Genomic DNA, 22,349 nt, shown 5'->3' with positions numbered 1-22,349 from the left:
CACTATAAGTAGAAACCACTGATGGACCAATTTGTGTACAAACAGTAAACCTCCTTATTTCTTCTACTTGGTAAAAATAACAATACACACAAAACTGCTTTCACTGAAGATTGCTGTTATTAATTTCACAGATACACTCAGATCATAAAACAAGAATAGTAACTCATTGCCATCATCTTTGCACCATAGTACACAATTGACCAGCTCTACATTGTACAATACACCCATCCTCCTAGCACTGCTTCAGTAACTAATACTTTCCCTCTCCACCCCCACCCCGCCCCTAGAGTGAAAACAATAACAGTACATCCAAGCACTGGATCCCTTTTTAGTTCACCGACTCGTCTGGCCACAGAACATTTGACCAAACAAGATTGTGGGATCTGGATCCAGGCTCTGCTGAGTACACATGTCCAGTTTCACGTAGCGATCGAGGACCAGCATTGAGGTTATTTCATATGAAAAGGGTATCTGTACAGCAGGGGTCCCCTTTTGGTCATGGCTGGGAATGTCATGGAAAAGAATAAGCTTGGAAGGAGAATGACAAGACATGAAAAAAGAAAGCTCAGCTTTTTACCATTTTGTCAGAGAGGAGGATCAAGGAGAGAAGGATTGAACTATTGAGACCACAACAAAGAAAACAGATGGGTGCAAACCTGCTCCTTTCATGGAAAAAAAATCCTATATAAAATAAATGAATAAAAGTAGCAACAAAAACACATTCATCGATAATTTCATACATAATATGGTAAAAATAAATGAAGAATAACATGATTCATCTTTTAGAAGGGGACTAAGTTAGATGTGTTCAGGGAGAGGGGTTCAGTCAATCCTCTGAGCTTGATGAGGAGTCAGAGTCCTTCTGTGCTATGATAACATCGTCCAATAGCGCCTCTTGATCCGAGCTATCGTAGTCACCTTGGGAAAGGCTGTCACCGCCCTCCATTTTAACGTCAAAGTCTGGACTGGTGAGGAAATGATGGGAGGTCTCCAGGTCCTCCTCATCCATCATGTAGGCTCCATCTGAGACCAGAGTCTCCTCTTCAACTCCATCCAAGCCCACCTCAGAGGTGGGCTCTGGAGTGTGGTGGTGGTGGTGATGATGGTGGTGATGGCGGCGTCTGCTTTTCTTCGGGATCTCCGAGTGCTCAGTCAGCAGTCGGTGGATGAGGGTCTCAGGCAGGAAGCCCTGTGAGAAGAAATGTTATTTTAAACACCGTAAAGTCTACTATGGAAAAAAAAGAAGAGGGCGGGATTTGTTTTCACAGAGTTTCCCTTCTCTGATGCGTCAGTCATCAGGGAGAAAACTTTTTTCTGTACATAAATGCATGAAGAATTTTTGAAGAATTAAAATTCTTCCCGCAAGCCACTTTGTCTTAAATCAGAACTCTCACCAAAATGCAAACTAGAATCTTTGTGAAAGTATCCAAGTCAAACTTTCGTTTAAACGCATAATTAGGACTGAAATGCGACTTTTAAGATTTACCCTACTTTTTTGTTTTTCAGTCAAATGGCCTTTTGAATGGGAGTGCTGGATATAGTAGTGCTGGAAATAGTTATTTTGATGCCGTCATAGTAGTGCCTACTATGACGGCATCAAAATAACTATTTTTAATACACTAAGAAGGCTCGACACAACATGAAACTTTGCTCCAAGTATCACCGGGGGCTCCACACATCAACGCAAGCATTGAGAACATTGTGTTTACAGAGTTGACTAAAAGGGAAGGTTTTGAACAACTCACTTTAGCAGTTGTTGGTTACGCTATCTTGTCAGTCAAAATCAATCAATCTCCGAATGCGAATCAACGGACTCCATAGGAGGAAATGTCATGCTTATATGCGGCTCCTTTTTCAATTATGAGGTCAATATCGTTTTTCACTAGCGACAAAACAACAAATTACGCATTTATATGGAACTAAGCTTTAGGAGCTTTCCATCTTTATTCTCCTCCCTGTTACGTTGCATTCAGAGATTGACTCGTTTTGACTGGCAAGATGTCAGCGACCGGAAACACCAACAGAGACCATTTTGGCAAGAGTTACTCTTTAACTACATTTCAGCTAATTTTCAGCAAAGTTTTCTACCAAATTTAGGTTCGGAAAGTCACACTACACTGCAAAGTCTTGTACGAACCGAGTTTCGAACGGTTTCAGACCAGTCTGGTGCTACAGCATTATCAGGATTCTCCTCCAGATATTCCCTCAGATCTTGCAGCATTGGACAGAAAGCAGCTCCGACCTACAGAGGAAAAAAAATTGGATCTTTGTCTGTTTGCAAGAGATAACACAGCCCACAAATTAAGTATGTGAAACCAATCGCTGTATGTGTCACCTTCTTTCCTGTCCTCATGTTAATGACTTTGACCTTCTCACTGCCAGTCAGGGCTTTATCTGCCCTCCTCCTTCTCTTCCTCTTGCTCCGGTTCACAAGAAGCTGAGGAAACACAAAATGATGTAATAAAGCAGAAACGTAGTTAAGACATTTTGTTTCCTGGTCAGCCCGAGGTCAGGGCCTTATTATAAGCAGCACAAACTTGGCACTTGATGAAGAGTTGGTCCTATTTCATTACTCATAAGTTTTATGAGTATATCTAAGTCCTCTTGCAATAATTATATAATTACCTGAGTGTGATTATTTCAGCTTAATGCAACCATTTTGGATAATCATTGGATTCCACAATCAAGGCAATTCAAAGCCAATGTTACAAATGACAACAAATAGAAAGTAAAAAAGGTGAATATTAATCTGTTGGGTAAATAAAGTGTCTACCTGAGCACAAGGTTCTAATTTCAGAAAAATAAAACCACTGAAAAAGAGAGCGTTTCTGTCTCGATCTTACTGCTGTTGGGCAGGTTCTTCTGTTTCAGTTCATATGAGATCGTATAAGATGGGGACAGAAAGAGGACAATGACGGCTCTCTTGATTTATAGAGATTTTCCGCTACAGGTGCAGCAGTATGTTTGACAGCCCTGGGGAAAGTTATGCTGGAGTCGTCACTCCCATCCAGCTTTCCTAATGAGCTCATTAACATAAAAAGGTTTAGATGGAGTGTTATAACAGTGTTATAGGAGTAGTGTAGCTCCTTCTAGGGATAGCTCAGTGCATATCGCAAGGCTAGCAAGTGTGTGTTCAGTAGTGTGAGCGAGGTGGGCGCAATTCGCAAAGTAACCCCTAAGTGAGGATCAACTTCGGTCATGGAGACAAAACAAATCTCCCAAAATCACGGTCTGGAAGCTAGTGGAAGTAGGAACAGTTAACACAGGCAGTGTGTATTCCCATTGCATATTAACTTTTGAAAATGCAATCATCCATTAGGTCAGCCAACACAACAGTTTTAAGAACAGGCTCTTTAAAATAAATCTGTGCAGATCTGAGAGGTGAACCGTTGTTTCAGAAAACTATTTTAAGATGAAGCTGTGTGGCATAAAGTGAACAGAAATAGACAAATAAGCCACTAATCGCAATTATATGTATGACGACTAATCGTCAATACCTCCAGCATGTCTCCCTCCACCTCATAATCTGGGTTCTCCTTCAACCAGGTGGGAGGGTCCCTGCGCCGAGGAGTACGCTCCAGTGGATCATTGAGTCCATCTGGGTCTGATAACTAAAAGAGAGACAGCCGGAAAAAAAGTTAAACTAAATCCGAAGCAGCTTTGTTTGTTTTTTGCATCTGACTCCACCCGTTCTAAAGGGGAGAACATGTAGATCCGATTCACGTACCTCTTGGTCCTTGCGCCTTTTACGACCACTGCTCTCTCCCCCTGAGCCATTGGGCATCAGGGCATGCTTAGAGAAGGTCAGCTTCAGCCCCTCCTCCTGACAGGATGGCAAACGGAGTCATGAACTTCATACCACAGCATCCCCTTGTAGTGACTTTAAACACTGGCGGAAATTGTTTTGACAGCACTAAAACCTCTCAGATTCATACAGGTAAAAATGTTTATTAGCAAAGAAAAGGAACATACGATCTGTTGTCTGGGTGCGTATTCAATGACCTGCATTTATCTTAGATAACATTTCATCCTTGACTGTTTTCTCACCTTAAGGAGCTTGACAGTGAACTCTCCATCTTCTCCATCTTCCCCAGGGCCACCAGGCGTGCTGCTGGGTTTACGGATTACCCTTGTGTAGGCCATCTCGTCACCCGCCAGCTCTGAGCTTGTGTTGAGTGGCGCCTCGGGCATGTAGCGCCGCCCTGAGGGCCACTGACCAGTCAGCGTCAGCGTACACAAACTGTCCAGACGGTTGATCAACACACGGTCCTGAGACAAAGATGGAGCCCCATGCATCATTCGTTCACATCAATAAATATTTACGTGTGTTTTTCTTCCTTTAAGTTAAATGCTTCTAAATTAACATTATTTTACCTTGGGCCAATCCACTCTGAGAGGATCGGGAGGAAGAATGCCATCCTGAGATTGAGTCATGGAGAGTAAACTATTCTCTTCATCCACATCACACAGCTTCATGCCTGCTTAGAAAATACAATATTAAATAATATACCAATAGAAATTGTGTACAGGTTATATATATATATTTAATCCTTATTAATTGCGAGAGTAATATGTAAAGGGCTAAAAGTTACGTCCCCCCCCCCCCCCCCACAGAACACACTTGTGATTGACACTCTCGGAGTTCAAAAATTGAATTTGACATTTTTCTCTTTAACTACTAACATACCTCTTTCCACCTCTTCCTCACTCTCTGCACTTTCATCACTGCTGCCCGATCGCCCGGATGATGATGAACCTGAATCCGAATCCGAATCTGAATCCGACCCTCCCTCACCCTTCCTTCCTCCTGTTTTTCCAACCCTCCCCCTGCTCCTCTTGAGGCTCCAGCCTGGCCCCCGTGCCTTGCCTTCATGTTGACTTAAGGGTGTGTTCTGCAGGGCAACACTGATTTCACCTCCAAGCAACCGGGTGTCCTCTTTAGCCCCCTCCTCCTTTACAATGGGCATGTCCTCCTCAGCCTTTGGCTGGCTGAGGGGCATGATGGGCGGTGCCTGAGGTGGAGGTGGTGGGGCCTGCTGGTTCTGGATGAACTGTTCCCGAGCCTGAGTGAAAGTGAACTGTGGGTCTGGGAATATGGAGAGCTCAGTGCGGCTGACACCGTGCAGTGCGGCGCCCAGCATCAGCTGACGATCATGTTCTGGTATATTCCACCAAGCGGGCAGCTCGGAGCTGGTCGGCGCCAGAGGCAGACGCTCCTCCAGGGATGGGTGGGGTAGGACTCTCTCACGGAGGCGACGCAGGAGGCTAATGCGATAAAGGGTACGCGAAGCACGCTCCTCAGTGATGGGGGCCACAGTCTGGGAAAGCTCTGATAAATCTGAGAGGGATGAGAGAAGAGATCTTTACGGTTATGTGACTGGGAAGTCATCATGCTCTGCTTTTATCAAACTGCTAAAAAAGGAACAATACAAATTAAAATATTAAATATGAGTATAAAAACTGGGATTTATCAACAAACAAAAAAAAGACCTGTGCGTAAATAATTTAAGCCAAGATAAGAGTTGTAACTACATGGTGTTGGATTAAACATTGTGATCCTTCACAAAAAGTGAGCATCCAACTGCTTCCCAAGTAGCTAAGTCAAGCCTATTTTGGCAGCGTGTGTAGCTGTAGTTACCTTCACCACGGCCTGGCCGCAGGTGGCAAACTCTCCGGCACATGGCAACAAAAGAGCGGAAGTATCGGCTGAGGCTCTCATCAGTTTTTTTATCCAGACGAGCAAAGGTACGGAAGCGGTTCCAATCAAAATCAGGATCTCCTCCCTCCGGAAGACCTAGTTCCTTTTTTATCTTTTCCACACCAAACGTTGATACCACCCGGTAGAAGTCACATTCTTCCCTACGTGTCCACCTGGGAGAAAGACAGAAATACAAGTGAGGTGAAGGATTTAAAATAGTTAACACACATTCCAGCCAATTCCTTCAGAATATTTTCCTGAACAAAGGCAAGGGCGAGGAAGAGTGCTTTGATAGTAAACATGAAGTTAAAACAACACCTTTTTTTAAAGAAAAAGGTAATGCATTCATCACATTTGTTAGATCTCAAGCATACAAACAATATATTTTGGTAAGTAACACTGAATGTAAACATAACTTTAGTTACTGCTGCACACTCTTCCACTAGTAAACGGCTTAAATTAAGAAAGTAATTAGCCCATGGAAAACTTAGGTATCAGCCAAAGTATGATTATACTTTTAGTCAGCCACTGGGGACAATTGAAAAGAAAATAATATAACACCAGTGTACCTCTGCTGGCGCTCCTGCCGTGCAATCTCCTTCAGCTTGCTGGCTTGTTCGCAACGCCTGCGCCTGCGGTCGCCCTTTGCCTCGGCTTCCATCTTCAGCTGCTCCTGCCTGTAGCTACGTTGGTAAGCTGTGATCAGCCGCCGCAACCGTGCTGTCAGTGATGAGCTGGAGGGCCAGTCACATGCACCACTCTGGCTGGACAAGCTTTCGGAGATCACTGGCCCCACCTTGTCTTCCACAGAAATCTCATCGTCCACGTTCATGGAGTCAGGCTGGAGGACAAGGTCAAATAGTGACTTAATCAATTCTTTATTTGTATTGCTTGGTTCCAAAAAGTCTTTGCAAATCAACTAGTGCAGACAGAATGGCTTCAATGTGATGTTGTAGATTCGTACCTCCTCGAAAAGGTCTTTGGCGTGTCTTGACAAAGGCTTGAACTCTGGGTCCTCCGAGTACTTATCGTAGTCAGCACTACACAACACACACAGTGAAGCACCATTTAGAAGGAAAAGGGTGAGACATGTCCAGTAATAGTGGGGCAGTTAAGCATAAAAATTGTGCATTTTGTGATAAAAGCAAAACATTGGACACAGATGTAGGTTTGTATGTTAGAAAAAAAGAAATGGATACCTATGTGTTTTTTGTTGTTATAAATGCAAAAATATTAGTATTTACACTAGGAAGGGGCAACCCTTTTCACTATGTGTTATGTAGCTAATTTTGCAACTTTGACCATTTTCAGATATAATGGTGGGGATACTTTAAAGCTGACATACATGTGTAAATGTCTAAAATGTTTCTATATCCAGTTAGTCTGCTATGAATCTATTAACAAATAAGTTTTAATTGGCCCAGTTAGCCCGAATCCCTCACTCGTCTCCAAGCTCGCCATCACCAGTGTGCTGCTCAGCATCAATGGCCTTATCGTCAGGCCGACCAGCTCTCTCCAGGAAGCAGAGGCATGGATCAGCCCGCATTGTCGTGTACATCTCATAACCTGGAAAAATGATAGTCAAGGCTGTAAAATGACGGTAAAAAACAAAAACAACAGAAAATGCTCAACACATGCAATGACAAGTTCCAGATCAGAGGTGACCATGACCACAATTTTGTATTGAAACCATAACAAATCCAATTTTTTTCCAAATTCTCATATAGATCCTACCATGTTTGAATACGCCAGCAAGCAGTGAGCGATCTGCCTCAGTATCCCACCATAGTGCAGGGACCTCCTGCTGCTCCATCTCTGGCATCCAGATATCAACATCCCTGGAAAACAAAATAAAAGTAAAATGAATAAATACATGGCATATTGTGTTTGAGGGTATCACAGTGAACTTCCATAATGGAGGCTGTGTGTAGCTGCACATTGCTTTTTGTACAAAGGGCTGTATTACATACCTGCTGTCAGCCCCTTTCAGGACAGCGTCGGCATGCTCGCCAATCACCTCCTGTTTCAGGTAGTAGAGCATGCGCACCCTCAGCAACACCCTGAAGTAGAAGAAGAAGAAAGGCTTTAGTGTTGGAATAACAATGCTTTCACATGTGTACGTACGCACGCGCGGCAAATCACAAGTGGTTGGGCTTCACTGACTTGTTGCACTGGTGCTTGAGGTGTTTGCGGTAGCTGTCATCCAGAAGCAAGGTGTCAGGGTTGTACTTGCGGATCCACTCCACCTTCTGAACATCAAATGTGCTCTGGGCTTTTACCCTCTTTCCTTTCCGGCCTCTGGGAACAGGTATAGACAGGCCTAGGCAGAGGAAAAAAATTATACAGTTAATTCATCCACTTTTTCAGTTGAGAAAGAAGAGATCCTATTTAGAATATTTTGTGAGCGACTGTGTGTAGCTCCTACCAGAGTGGTTGAGTAGTGTTTGGGGTTCACGCCCGTTCTCTGGCGGTGTGATGAGCTCCCAGATGAAACTCTTGATGTTCTCATCCCCACGATAATGGAGCAGACAAAAGACCAGGATGACACGGCAGATTGTCTCCACGTCACGATCACTCAGCCGACGCTTACATCTGGCATGGGATAAGATATCCTTCCAGCGACCCCAACTGAAGAAGAAGAAAACACGTAAGAGGGGGAAAACAAGGGACGAGAGAAAAGAGTAAACATTGAGAAATTTTGCAACAAAGCCTAGATACCCATAGACAAGCAGGTGTTTCTCCACTCTGAAACAGTCAGTGCGGCCGTAACCCCCTCCACTGTGGCGGTCGGAGCGACGTGAGGCACGCGACTGTCTGGAATTTGCAGGTGGATATTCATCGTCGCTATCCAGATCAGAGAGGTCTCCACCTTCACCTCGTAAAGTGGAGTACTGGCGGGTCTGTTTGCGAACTCTGGGAGTGTCAATCACGAGGGTGTTCTGTGGGGGAAGATGTAACTTTTAGTCCATTCCTTTAAGCAATTTATAAGCATTTAATATATAAGTACATATAAAAGAATACAACTACATAATTAATTCAACTAGAAAACAATTACAGTATTTTACATGCTGTGGCAATCAGCACTGTAAAACTTATATGATCTTCACAAAAAAAAAAAAAAAAAAACTTGACTTACCTTCCGGTTCATGGAGTCCATGTCTATGTCGGCTTTCTTGGCCCACTTCTGCCAGAATTCTGGGTCATCAAGGGCAATGTCATTGCGGTTCTCAGAGGCCACAAAGCTGGCCTTGGAGAAAGTGGAGCCCTTGCCCTCGCTCTCGATGGTGATGGTGGTGGCTCTACGCTGAAGGATCTGGTCAATGTCCTCCTCGCAGAAGCGACTGCCTTCATCATTCTCATCCATGATGGCAGCATAGGCTCCCTTCCTTAGCAGGTCCTCAATCTCCTTCTTGGAGAATTGCTGGATCTGCTAAAAGAGGCACAAAAAGCCATTTAAGAGAGCAGGTCAAACTGGATTAAGCACACAAGCTTTTTTAAATAAACAAGCTGTATTATAATTGCCTAACCCAACAATGACCTGGCAGTTTGAGTTAATGACTGATAGGTTCTCTTACCCCGTTGGCGTTACTTTCTTTGTTGCCACTCATGCTCTGCAGGACGGCACGGTCCAAGCCAAGCTTCAGACTTGCTTTATCCAGCATCTCCCTCTCGTAGGAGTTCCTAGTGATCAGACGGTAGACCTTGACCGCCTTAGACTGGCCAATACGATGACACCGTGCTTGAGCCTGAGGGTCAAAAGAAAATCATATGAAGCTGCTGACAAAACAAATGAGAATGTGAAATGTCAAGTTTTGAACAATTGGATTTTAAAACATACACGTCAAAGTGATAAACAAAGAGTTTATTGTTGCAGTCTCATTGAACTAACTTTACACCTGACAGAACAGTAAAATCTTGTACCTGCAGGTCATTTTGAGGGTTCCAGTCAGAGTCAAATATAACACAGGTGTCAGCAGCAGTAAGGTTAATACCCAGGCCGCCAGCACGGGTACACAGCAGGAAGACAAAGCGGTCCGAGTCAGGCTTGCTGAAGCGATCGATAGCAGCTTGTCGTAAGTTTCCACGCACTCGGCCATCAATTCGCTCATAAAGGTATCTGTAGAAAAAAAAGGGACAAACTTACACATCTCACAACAAGTCTTCATAATACTTTGAACAGTGGCAAAAACACAAAAATCATCAGTTGCATTAAAATACAATTTGGCTTACCTCTTGTTGATGAGGTAGTCCTCCAGAATGTCTAAGCAACGCACCATCTGGGAGAAGATGAGCACTTTGTGGCCACCAGCCTTAAGGCGAGGCAGCAGCTTGTCTAGTAGCACCAGCTTGCCGGCTGAGCGAATAAGGGCCTGCAAATGGAAGTCGGGCGCCATGGGGTCGTACACCTCCCGCAGCTCAGCTACGATCTTCTCCTCTGCGCCTGGACAAGAAAGAACAGAGGTACCATTACATTATGCTACGAAATGATGCTAGTTTGTCACAAGCAAATGCAGCTCAGACTATTTATCGTGTAAAGACAGCTTCAGAGAATTGTACCTTCAGATTTAATATATGCCAATTCTGCAAAATGGCACAAAATAAATACACACTAAAATAACGCCAAGTGAATTATTAATACTTGAATTGCTCTTCAAATTACAACATGGCAACAATTCAGGTCAGCAGCTTTTGGAAATAGATATTTCTGGGCCTGACTATTACAAACATACATGCAGACAGTGAGACGTTTAGTACAAAGGGCTAATATTGAGTTCATTTTGTGATGCAATACCATTGATGAGGTAGGGGTGGTTGCAACACTTGCGTAGCTCCATCATTGTGTTGAGTAGGTTGGGAACATTGCTGTTACTGTTTGCACCTAAACTGAGAAAACTGAAGTTCCGCTCCAGGATAGCCCGGTAGTACTTCTTCTGGATATCCGTTAACTCAACCTGAGAGAAAACACAGTCAAAGAATCAAAATAGTTGTCGTTGTTTGTGTCGTTCAGATATTCTAACATTTCAGAATTTACATTGACAGTCCACTGTTTACACTAACCTCAATGATGGTCTCCTGTTTGGGTGCCAAGTTTTTCTCAACATCCTCTTTGAGCCTTCGTAACATCATGGGTTTTAAGATGGCCTGCAGCTTCTGAACCTGTGGACCCAAAAATAAAATAAAAAGATTTGCTCAGTAAGAACTAAACAATACAGACAGACAGACAGACAGACAGACAGACAGACATATTGACAGATACCTTATTCGTCCCGAAGGAAATTTTAGGCATCTAGTAGCAAGACAACCATAACAACAAACACATATACACACATAAAACCGCATAGACACACAGAGTGTGTCAATAGGAGTGTCAATGCCACCATGAGTGTATTTTTCCCACCTGTTCCTCTGTTTTGAGGTCTCCAAAGTCTCTGAGGAATTCAGTCTCAGAAGGGAACTGAGCAGGCTCCAGGAAATGAAGCAGACTGAAGAGTTCCTCCACAGTGTTCTGGAGAGGAGTGCCGGTCAACAACACTTTGTGTTCCTGGGAGAAAAACCATAGAACATAAATTGAAGGTGGGAAGAGAAGGACAGAGGAAGAGAGAGGAAATGGAGGAAGAAGGGGGAGGTAGGACAAAATATTCATCAGGCCGAAGGAATAACAAAACCAAAAACATAAAAGCAGGTGACAATACAGAAGGAACAGAAGACCAAACAATCATATAAGAAGGGATAGGAAAAGAACACTGCAAATGAGGAAAAGTTCAAATTAAGTCCTTGAAAAGCCATTCACATTTCATTTCAATGTCAAACTGTTTGTTTCACACTACAAAGTGCATTAGAGAACAACAACAGTCTTAATCCAATTAAAACAGCATCTTGTAATTCTCCGCACATTTGACCATTGGTTTTGTTGCAAAACCTACATTCGGCTCTGGTCCACTCACCAGATCCAGCATCTTCAAGCTGTCCAACAGTTTGCAGTTGCGATTCTTGAGGCGGTGAGCCTCATCAATGATTACACAACGCCAGGAGATCTCCCTCAGCTCTGGGCAGTCAGATAACACCATCTCAAATGTTGTAATGAGGGCGTCAAACTTGTATGCACCTGGAATTAAGTGCTCCTGTAGGCAGAATGGCATTTTTAACATCAAGAAAGTTAATCAACAACAACAACAACAACAACAATCGTACTCAATAACCCCACCTTGTCATCCTTGCAGTACATCTCATACTGCTGAATCATCTGTCGGCTGGCCAGGCTACCATGGTAGACGATAGCATTCATGTCGGTCCACGTGCTGAACTCCCTCTCCCAATTGGTGATGGTGGAGAGGGGAGCGATGACAAGGAAAGGGCCTTGGACGCCAGCATCATACTCTTCAGCCAGCAGTGCGATAGACTGGATGGTCTTCCCCAGACCCATCTCATCTGCCAGAATACAGTTCTGCCTGAGAGACAAGAAACCAAAAGTAATTAGAGAAACCTTGGGAGAATCAAGCATCATTCCAAATGAACCAGCTTGTTCCAGAATATGACAAAATGACTTCTTCATCTTGTTGCTTCATGTTATGCTATACTACACTTGGAAATCTATAGTTGCTACTGCTACTACTTTAATTACAGCGCTTTAGCCAGTAAAACAAATGTGGTTTATATGTGGGTTCAAAATGCACTTTGCTGCAGGTCAACATGGAGTGTAGTGTGTGCCGATGTGATAAATACCTGTTGTACCAGTTGAAGAGCAGCCAGTTGACACCTTCAAGTTGGTACTCTCGAAGTATGTTGCCATTTTTGTATTCTCTGGTCTCCTCCAACTTCTTCCATGAACTGGCAGACGGCCGTGGCTGATAAGAGAGAAGGAAAAAAAATGTATGAAAAGAAGAGAAGAAGGTAAAAACACTACTGGCCATCTTCCACCTGACAACTTACGGTTCTTTTTAGGCGAGGTTGTCGGTTTTGGATTTTCTTGAATTCTTCGACTTTTCCCTCATCCACGTCCTCCTTCAGTTCCCAAGTAGCGTCTTCATAAGGCAGAGAGCACCACTTAACCAAGTAGTAGATAACAGGCTGGAGGGGGGGGGGGGGAAGTGAAAGAAAGTATTGAACTATTGCAAACATACTACCTGATGAAATTGTCATAAATCTGCCAAAAAAAAAACAGCACGGAATTATGAAGTTATACACGGCCTGGTCTCTCACCTCGCCATTGTCCTTGTCCACACTGTGGGAAACGTCCAGGATCCTGTCTGCCTCTAAATAGTCTGGGTTAAAAGCCTCCTCATCCTGGACAGAACCACAGGGTCAGAGAGTGGAAATATGTTCAAAGTTATAGTTCAAGCAGCTGAACTAGTGACGCCCAAATGAAGTTTCGTGAACCATTTTCTGAGCTCACTAGATGGCGTTCTCTGTTCAAAGAAAATGTTAAAAAGAATGGCAATTCACTGGAACCTATTTTAGCGATCTAAACGCATGGCAGGAAGCGCCTGGCGCAGGTGCGTTTCAAAGTCCACTTTAGTTTGACGCCGACAAAAAGGGTATGTGCTCTGGGCGGTTGGTTCAAAAGGGTTGTACTTAGCGTCTTCATTAAGTCAAAGGTGTGTTTTAGGCGTGAAACGCAATAACCCAATCTAAGTGTCATCGCCCATTCCCTTTCAAAGCCAGGCGCGTTTGTACCTTGACACATTGCTATTATGATGGCGAATTGCACTGTAATACTTTTATTTTTATCTTTAGCATTTTATCTTTTGCGTGTGTGTGTGTGTGCTTCTTTGCTTCCCTGTGTGTGTCTGTGTGTGTGTAACAAGCATAGTGTGTGCGCGCTGTGCACGAGCCTAGGCTCATTTTACTAATATGTTGTTAAAATAACAATGAAGTGGTGCGTTACCGACTTTAGACCAAGTGTTTGTTGGTCAATGGGGATATAGGGCCCACTGGGTCAACCCTTTCTTGCAGAGAATGCCCCATCTAGTGGGCTCAGAAAAAAAGAGAATTGCTTCACAAAGCTTCATTTCGCCATCACTATGCTGAACTACATCCTAAAATAAAGAGGTTTCAGCATGTGCTCCCATCTCACCTCCTGGAAGAGGTGCCTCATCTGTGCGTGCTTGGTCTTAAACCTCTTGATCTTTTGATGGATCCTCTTATCTTTCTCCAGCTGAGCCAAACTGGCCCACTCACAATGTAAGTAGGAACTGAGAACAAGAGAATCAAGTTTTACGCATAAGGATGTCTCCTCAAGAAATAGAAATTGTCAAATAAGTAGGAAGGCCAAAGTTATTTATTAAGATATCAAAACTTACTAGTTCTTGTATTTTACAAAGAATTCTTCAACAGTGGTGTACTGGCCCGGACACACCTTGAAGACAAGACAGGTTTTTAGTATTCTCAAAGTTAAAGTTAAATTTTAATAATTAAAAAATTGTTTAGGAATTAAAATAAATGGATAAAACATACCTCCTTTTTGGTTAACCTCAAAGACAGAACTTTGTCTACAATGGCAGCATCTTCCTCACTTGGGTTTTCCTGTAAAAAAAAAAAAAAAGATTAATACACTAAAGACTGTTGACCTACGCACCTTCAAACCTCTTAATGTTGAAATGCAACACTGCAAATACCCATGTACTAACCAACTAAATTAAACCAGTGTCCATCTCTTAATGAAGAGATGTTAAAATATTTGTACACTCACCACAAAGAACTGCATGCTGGGCTGTCCTTCAACATCCAGTTCCAGCTCCTGTTTAAGCTGCGCTGCACTCCCGCCACTGATGGAGGCCACAGCTGCCGCAGTTGTAGTAACATCTACATCTTCCTGCTCATCTTCATCATCCGTTATCTTGATATCCAGGTCCTCAGTGTATTTCTTCCTCTTCACCACACGATTGGAGCGCCTCTTCTGGCCAAAAGACAGAGCCGAAAATTTAGTGTGTTTTTAAAGGTCAAGCAGACGAAGACAGAACACACACACACACACACACGCAGACGCACACGCGCACACGCACACACGTGACATCAGTACACAATCAATGTTCCACCTCCGTGTGCAGCATTTCTTCTACTTCATATTAGACCAAAAAAAGAAGCATGCTTTGTAAAATGTGTTGATAGTATGACAGGTATTATTACAAGTCAGTTATTTGAAACAATAACATCCTAAGGAAAATATTACAGTCACGTCTGAATGCTGGCAATCTCCCACAAGAACCACTTATTACTCTGTGCAGGCCACACACCTAGATGTAGGTTCGTCAGGTCACCGGACCATTAACCTAGCTCCTTTATAAAAGTGTGCTGATCCTATTTATGTGACCATGAATGTCTTTGTACCGTAATCAAGTCATCATCCAGAGCAGTAGGTGAGGCAGGGCTCAGCTCCCCATCAGAGTGGTCTGAGGACGCATTTCTCTTTCTTTTCTTTGCTCCCACCAGAGTAATAGTGCTGCGGGAAGGTGGAGGGAGACACAGAATGAAGAAGAAAGTAAAGAATACTGTTTTCTACAAGGCCACATTTCCAAGCAATGCAACGTAAGTTACATTCAAATGATTTCATTTCTCATCGACTCCTCATATACATATCACTTACTTTGTCTTAGTCTTGCTTTTACTCTTGTTCCCAGTCCCAGGTATTACGGTGCCTCCAGTTACTCCAGTTGTTCCTCCTGGTGTCTTCCCTTTGCTCTTGCACTGCCCCCCTGTGCTTTTGGTCGTTGTTCCTCCAGCTACAGGACTTTTCTTCTTGTTTCCTCCTCCGCTGGTCTTTTTCTTAGTAGCAGACACCACAGTCACAGTGCCCCCCACTTCTGGGGAGGTCTGTGTGGCTGGAAGCTCATCCTGGTTGAGGACTCTGGGAAGGTTCTTCTCCCCACGTGCTTTGGCCCGGGCTATGGCTTCAGCCACAATACGGTTTGCTTTCTCCTGCTTGCAGAGTATCTCTACCCGTCGCACAGAGGCAGGCTCGCCAGGGGCCTTGGTGATGCGGATGGCCTGGGACGAAGTGGTGGTTGTAGTGGAGGGGCCTGCAGCCGACGTGTTGATGACCTTTACCACAGATACTGTGCCGCCAGCCGAGGATGCCGAGCTTGTCTGTGTGAAGGAGAATGTTAGAGAGTCCAGAAGACTTTATATAGAAAAAGTCAATGTACATCTGGAGTTAAGACTTGACAGTAACGGCTGCCCGATTTAGTCAAACGACAACCGTTTCGTGGTCTCTGGTTGCCCCCTTTGGCAACCACCTGTTCAATATGTGTTTTTTTAATATATAAAAACAAAACAAAACTTAAAACTGGAAAATCTTATTTCAAAAGTAGTCAATATTGTATTTGGTTGTCTCAGTAAATCTGAAAACACTACATACGTGCGCTGTTGTTCGACTGCTTTCCCCACAAGCGCGTTTGCCTTGACAAAGATACAGGCAACACAATTTTCTGTTCACTTAACGGCACATGTTAAAATCCAGTGCTATTATAGCACTGGTTCCCGGTATCTAGCTACTGGACGAAACAGCAATGCCGGTTTCGGTGCCTCACTCCGGTGCCACTTTAATGTCTGTGCTTCTCTCTGATGCTCCGAAACCCACGCTAGAAGCAACAGAAACATCACTGCTTGTCCCGCTAGTAAACACTAATAACACATTACACAGCAGTTATCGTTAGCCAACCACCAGCTACAGTAGTAACTGGAATCAACACGGGTAAAATGCTGACAGTAAAGCGGTATAAACGTGTGACTGTATTTCACTGTAGAGGATTACAACGCCAGGACTTACAACTGTTTGCCGCTAAAGCTCTGAGCTAGCTAAAAGACAAACTAGCACTTGCCACTTGGTCACTATCAAAGCTATTGAAAAATAACCCTCTCTCATCTTTTTTTCTTCTTATTATTTTAATAGCAATTTACTGTTGAAAGTAGTAAGCATTGTTAAAAGTTAATTAATATTACATTTTTAATAACCGTTTAAAATGTGTGTGATTCCAAAAATTTATCAAATTTGTGACCCAAAACATTGATCTGATCTGTGAGTTTTGTGATCTGTTGCACCCCTGTTTGAGAGGGATGGAAAATTATATTGCAAGCCATTATCTCATTGTTTCATTATTAAATGTGTGGTATAAATATATAGGAAATTTAAAGTTTAAAACATGGCAGCCGTCAATTTCACCAACCAAAAGCTAACGCCTGGTTGCCAAGCCGACAACTACTTTAAAATGTTAATCTTAAGCCCTGGGAGGTCTACCTGTGGCTGCAGAAGCATTTTTAGTGGCACTGCAACTCTCTGTCCTCCTTGGCCCTGCGAGATCTGCAACACCTGTGGGCTGCCAGCGCCAGCTCCTGAGACCAGCTGGTACTGTGAGAGGGAACGAAGAGACATGTCAAATCACAGTCCCCTAACCAAAGTAAATTTACAAATGTATAAAAGACTACAGCAGTTACAGTATGTGATGTGAGAATCTTCAGGGTTTTAAAGAACATTTTGTGAAATCTGCTTGTTTGGCGTCTTAGGAAAAGTCAGATAGATCAGCAGTGTAGTCAGACCATACTGACATGCAAGACTAGATTTGAATGAACACAGATAAAACTGATTTTGATCTTTCATATCTAACTCTGAATAAGGCAGCAAAACAAACATATTTCCTTAAATTATTTAGTCTTTTCTTTATCTCAAGATTTTTTCTAGAACTTGCCCACTCCATTGCATCAGAAAGTCACTGGTTCCTGAGTGTACTGATGCATTAAAAAACAATGAATGTCCTTCTATGGCTGATAAAAGAAGCTAGAGTTAAAATAAAATGCTAATGAATACCAGGTTATAGAGTCATTGTGGGAATATTCATTATTTGGGCTGATTTGTCCCAGCTACACAAAAGTAGCCATTGATCATTTGTGGTGGACTGTTACAGCAATATTAAATTTGAAGGGCTGAAACAAGCAGAAACAAATACCCTAGTCCAACACAAATTTTAGCAAACAAAAGCATTGGCCATTATTGGCCACACAGAGCCACATTTGTTGTGGAAGCTGGAGACATTTTGCCGGGCACCAACATGGCAGAGGGGCTCAGATTTCAGAATGCACAATTAGAAATAACTGTCTTCTTTGGACTGGTGGAATAAGTAGACAGTTTTCAATATTGAGTGTACTGGGGATAACTCTTGCTTCTATTATTATCATCATCATCATCATCATCATCAGTAAAACAAAAGACCTTTAAAGACCCCTCTCCATTGCATCAATAGAAAATAACCAGCAGCTTGTATTAAGACAACACTTCACACTATCATAAAAGAGAACATAAGAGCTAAGAGCAAAACAAGGGAAGAATATAAATAAGAGCTTAAAGAAATGACATGTACTATAGAAAATTACCACTGATAATGTGATTAAACAAACAAGTAGTTTGAACCTTTCAAACTCTAAAACACTTCTGTCTTACCTTAATTCCTCCTTGTTGGTTGGGCTGCTGCTGCACCTGCAGCTGAATTGTGAGGACTTTAGGCTGCCCTCCAGCCTGGCCTGCAGCCCGAGCCTGGGTCAATGCTGCTAGCTGGCTGCCCTGGAGCACCAGTTTGCCTCCGGGGAGCTGCCCCAGCACTAATCGAGCTGGGATCTGATGCTGCTGGCCCCCTTGGGCTGTCTGAACTTGTTGGACTTGTGTGAGCTGCTGCTGAGCTTGACCCGCTGTTGCAGCAGAGCCAGCCTGGGAGGGCTGCTGGAGAACCAGTGTGATCCGCTTTGCTTCACCACCCTAAAAACAGATGTACAGTTTAGGAAAAAGACTGACCTAAAAAACAAAAAACCGCAACAAAAATGATAGCAAACCACTCATGTGCTTCACCTGCTGTGGTGCAGCTGTCAGACGGACACCTCTACAAGGTGTCAACCTGACAGCTGAGAAGAGGTGATGCTTACCTGTGTTTGGGCCTGCATGGCTGGCTGGAGCTGTACCTGGCCTTGGGTCTGGACTTGGATCTGGGTAGCTTGGGCCTGGCCTTGAGCCATCTGTGTTTGGGCAGGGATCTGCACCTGAACTGTCTGGCCTTGCGTCTGCTGGGGCATGGAGGTCAGCACCATTTGTTTCACTGGCCCATTGGGAGACTGCATCAGCCTCTGCACCCCTGTTGCACCCACTTTGACTTGAGTTTGTCCCGGGCTCGCCTGATTCAAGACTGTCCCCCCCTGCAGTATGGACATGCCAGGTTTAAGAGGAGTTCCAGACAACACACGGATTACCTTTCCACTGGTCTGGCCTTGGGCTCCTGATACAGTCTGCAGCACCTGGGCTTGACCCTGGGGACCTTTGAGAATGACAATTTTACCACCGGCCTGCTGTGTGATGGCAGCTAACTGCTGTGGAGTGAACTGATGAGTTATCTGTGTGAGCTGCTGCGTGGTGGCAGTGGTGGTGATTGGGGAGCTGGAAACAGTCAAAGGGGAACTCAGCAGGACAGTGCTACTGGTGACCACGCTGGTGCTGCTGACAATTGGTAAGGTGTTCTGGATCTGAGGTACAGTATTAACCGGGGTAGGAGCAGGGACTGTGGCTACAGTGCGAGCTGCAGCTATGGTAACAGTCTGGTCAGTCGCCACTTGCACTGGCTGCTGTGTGGGGACTTGAACAGGGGCAGGGTCCGGAATGGCAGGAGCTGCTACAGAAACACCAAGGCCTGCATTGACCATGAGCTCAGGTTCCGTGGGTGGGTCCACCTGACCCAACGCCAGCTTAAGTGCCTCCTCCACAGGGTCTGAGGAGCCCTGAGAGAAGGAGTCATCAGGTAGGGCATCAAGGTTAAACAGGGGTGTGTCCTCAAAGAGGTCCATGATGGGGTCTGCCATCTTGCCCACTCCACACAGGGAGACAGGCACAATGTTAAAACGACTCCGAGATGGAAGCTTAACAGTTGCAGACCAGTTCTTCTCAACTTTTAAGTAAACAGCTGGTAAAAGAGGAGAAACACTGATGTAAATAAAGCACAAATAAAAGACTTTCAGCATATTCAAACAAATGTTATACCAATGCTTTTATAGCCTAAACGTGTATGCAACAACTACAATTTGGTGGGCCTCATTCAATGGTTAGTATGGTTTGTTATATATAAGTATATAAAGTATACAAAAATCCCAAGAAGCAGACAGAAACTTGGAAACTTTGCCATTAATGGCAAACGGCAATACTGTAACTTCTAGTCCTGGTTTCCTTTTCAGCTCCAAATTTGTTTCGATGGTTCTTTGATGCCTATCCACATCACCGGTTCATAATACACAGAAAGAAAGTATTGTTTACTAAACCCAAAACTTTCATACGGACACACTGACACTTTTCTTCTTATGAGCTTAGACTGTAATGATCAAGTATGGGAGTGTGAGTCAAAAGCACCACACTACTAACTTGTTTAACATTAATGAAATAAAACATTTTTTTAAAGTAACATAAAACACCCCAAAAAAATCCTGTTGAAAATAGCATCCAACTCATGGCCACATTGTCTACAAAATGCTTTCAATGTGATATTAAAGGTTTCCAATCCACATTTAGGCTAGGTTACAATATCCCTACACAACGCTCTACTACCCAGGGAACATTCGGTGAATGAAAATAGTTGGTAACGTTAGTGAAAGAAGGACACTGATGCTGGGGAGGTAGGATGCTTTCCTCTGGTCGTATTGCAGTCTCTTACTAACCCGTCGGCTAGCATTAGCTTGTATCGCGACCAATATGTGCCTATTACAAAAGCGTGCGTGGCACCGAAAACATATTCAGGCTTATACACATGATGAATTGATGTTTGGAACAGTTTCCTCGCTTCTCTGTCATTTACTACCATCCAGTCAGACTACCGGACTTCTTCAATCTCATCAACAAACCGGACCAAACCAAAGCAACGTGCCACAATAACCATTGCCCGTCAACGTTCAGAGACGCGTTAGGCCGCAATACTGTTTCGGTTGGTCTGCGTCTATTTTTCGGCAAAAATACATGAAAATAACCATCATATCCACTGCCCTAACTCTCACAGTAATAATTTCGGGGTGCTAAATTTACCTTTGCATCGACACACATGGCTTTCTCCGTCTCACAACACTGTACGATTACAGGAAACGGCCAGGGAAGAGCAGGAACTAACATTCTTGCCAGAGAAAGCGTAGAATGCGTGCCCCTTGCATGCTATCAAACGATGATTGGTCAGTTTTCTCTCAACCGGCAGCATACGGCTATTTCATTGGCAGTAAGAGCTATCCGTCAAATATACGGCCACTTCTGGGCGGGATGAAAGCCGTAGTTAGGTTGAGAAAACAATAAATGCGGCCTAGCTGTGATCGTTTGATTGAATGATCTTCAATTTTGCCGTTTTACTGCCATGTATGCTCACATTAGAAAGCTCAGGCCCTTTTAGAGCTGACTGGAGGAAAATATAAACGGTGTTTTAATTATCCCCAAAGTTTAATGGACTGTATAACCTTACAAGCTTGTGTGTGAATGACACTGTCCGGTTTTTTGCTTGGGGTTTTATTACATTGGCTTCAGCTAAGGAGTTCACCTCATCGTGTAATATTTCTTTATTACTCTCTAAAAATTATACAGACCCCGTGGACACATTGGTGTTTTTTTGTTGATTATTATTACATTTTGAGATAACAACAGCTGCTTACGTCCAAGTACTATATGATGATTCGTGTGGTGCCATTAGTTATTCAGTTTTGTGGGATTGGTGTTATGGTGCCCTCTAGTGCCCATAACGACAGATTGATATATAATTATTAGTCGTTTGGTCTGTTTTTAAAAACCAGATTATTCTGCTCATGGCATCTGTGCTGGGCCCAACCGCCGAGCTCCTACTTTCTTTCTTTTTTTGCGTTGTGTTTGTGATTCCAGCAGGTAGGCCTATCATTTATGAATACCATGTAAGCACTAAATAAATTGAAATAATGAGTCTCAAAACTAGACACTGATACAAGGCTTCTTTCAAGCACAGACCCTCACAATCAGGTTATGAAGTCCATATGAACACCCTTATTACAGTCAGATGATGTTGTATTTTAGTATTGATATATTTTAGAATTACAAGTTAACAATATGACCACAAAGTAAGTGTCTCACAGGGAACCTCCAGCTTTTGCAGGAGGCCACAGAGCAAGTTGCCAGGTTTGCACGGTTGGTAATCTGGCCTTTGTTATTTACATATTTGCCATTCCTGTTCTCCCTAGTTTAAATGGAACAAATATGTATTAGTTAAAAACCAAAAAGATTACAAGAGGCCCTAATTTTCTGTATAGGACCTAAGGTTTAGTGTGATTCTGTTTGATATAAGACCCACAGACGAAGAGAAAGAGAGAGAGAGAGAGAGAGAGAGAGAGAGAGAGAGAGAGAGAGAGAGTAATGGTCATAAACCAGGGAAGCGTAAGTGACTACATGTGACAGCACACCACACTTTATCCATTGCAACCCCGTGCCTGCCTGCTCGCCAAGGCCTCCATCTGTCTGTGGCCCTGCAAGGAGTATCCGCTATTCACCACACTTACACTCTGCCCCATGCTGGTCTGCATGGTCCACGCCAACGCAAACTCTGCTGGTGAGAGCTATATTTACAAACAGCTGTCGTGGCATTGGGTACCATGAGAGGAGGGAGAAATACTGTTGTGAGCAGATTAACTGTCC

At 43.5% G+C, this 22,349-nt stretch overlaps 1 protein-coding gene across 6 annotated transcripts; it reads right to left on the bottom strand.

The window, feature by feature from the left end:
* Positions 1-94: 94 nt before the first annotated feature.
* Positions 95-20,862, bottom strand: chd8 (chromodomain helicase DNA binding protein 8). Of its 6 annotated transcripts, none has more exons than XM_034888373.1 (39): positions 20,736-20,862; positions 18,605-19,629; positions 18,129-18,440; positions 16,932-17,042; positions 15,282-15,781; positions 15,026-15,137; positions 14,388-14,594; positions 14,153-14,221; positions 13,999-14,054; positions 13,773-13,890; positions 12,899-12,982; positions 12,629-12,766; positions 12,422-12,543; positions 11,904-12,147; positions 11,644-11,820; positions 11,097-11,240; positions 10,757-10,855; positions 10,491-10,650; positions 9,929-10,139; positions 9,620-9,815; positions 9,274-9,444; positions 8,835-9,128; positions 8,417-8,637; positions 8,124-8,326; positions 7,862-8,018; positions 7,669-7,758; positions 7,433-7,536; positions 7,141-7,264; positions 6,663-6,738; positions 6,268-6,539; positions 5,639-5,871; positions 4,688-5,338; positions 4,375-4,478; positions 4,048-4,269; positions 3,728-3,823; positions 3,498-3,611; positions 2,336-2,437; positions 2,138-2,242; positions 95-1,189 (listed from the first exon to the last, which is right to left on the bottom strand). In XM_034888373.1, the coding sequence occupies exons 2-39, from the start codon at positions 19,526-19,528 to the stop codon at positions 827-829; spliced, it is 7,686 nt and encodes a 2,561-aa protein (XP_034744264.1). In that variant the 5' UTR covers positions 19,529-19,629; positions 20,736-20,862; the 3' UTR covers positions 95-826. The 6 variants fall into 6 exon arrangements, with proteins under 6 accessions (XP_034744264.1, XP_034744266.1, XP_034744262.1 ...); XM_034888370.1 differs by having other exon boundaries at positions 827-1,189; positions 4,375-4,481; XM_034888372.1 differs by having other exon boundaries at positions 827-1,189; positions 4,375-4,481; positions 14,388-14,591.
* Positions 20,863-22,349: the final 1,487 nt, after the last annotated feature.

This window comes from Etheostoma cragini, chromosome 12 (assembly GCF_013103735.1).
Source record: "Etheostoma cragini isolate CJK2018 chromosome 12, CSU_Ecrag_1.0, whole genome shotgun sequence".
In the NCBI taxonomy this organism is placed as follows: Eukaryota; Metazoa; Chordata; class Actinopteri; order Perciformes; family Percidae; genus Etheostoma; species Etheostoma cragini.
The sequence above is the reverse complement of the archived record's forward strand: the minus strand, read 5'-3'. Positions and strand labels throughout refer to the sequence as shown.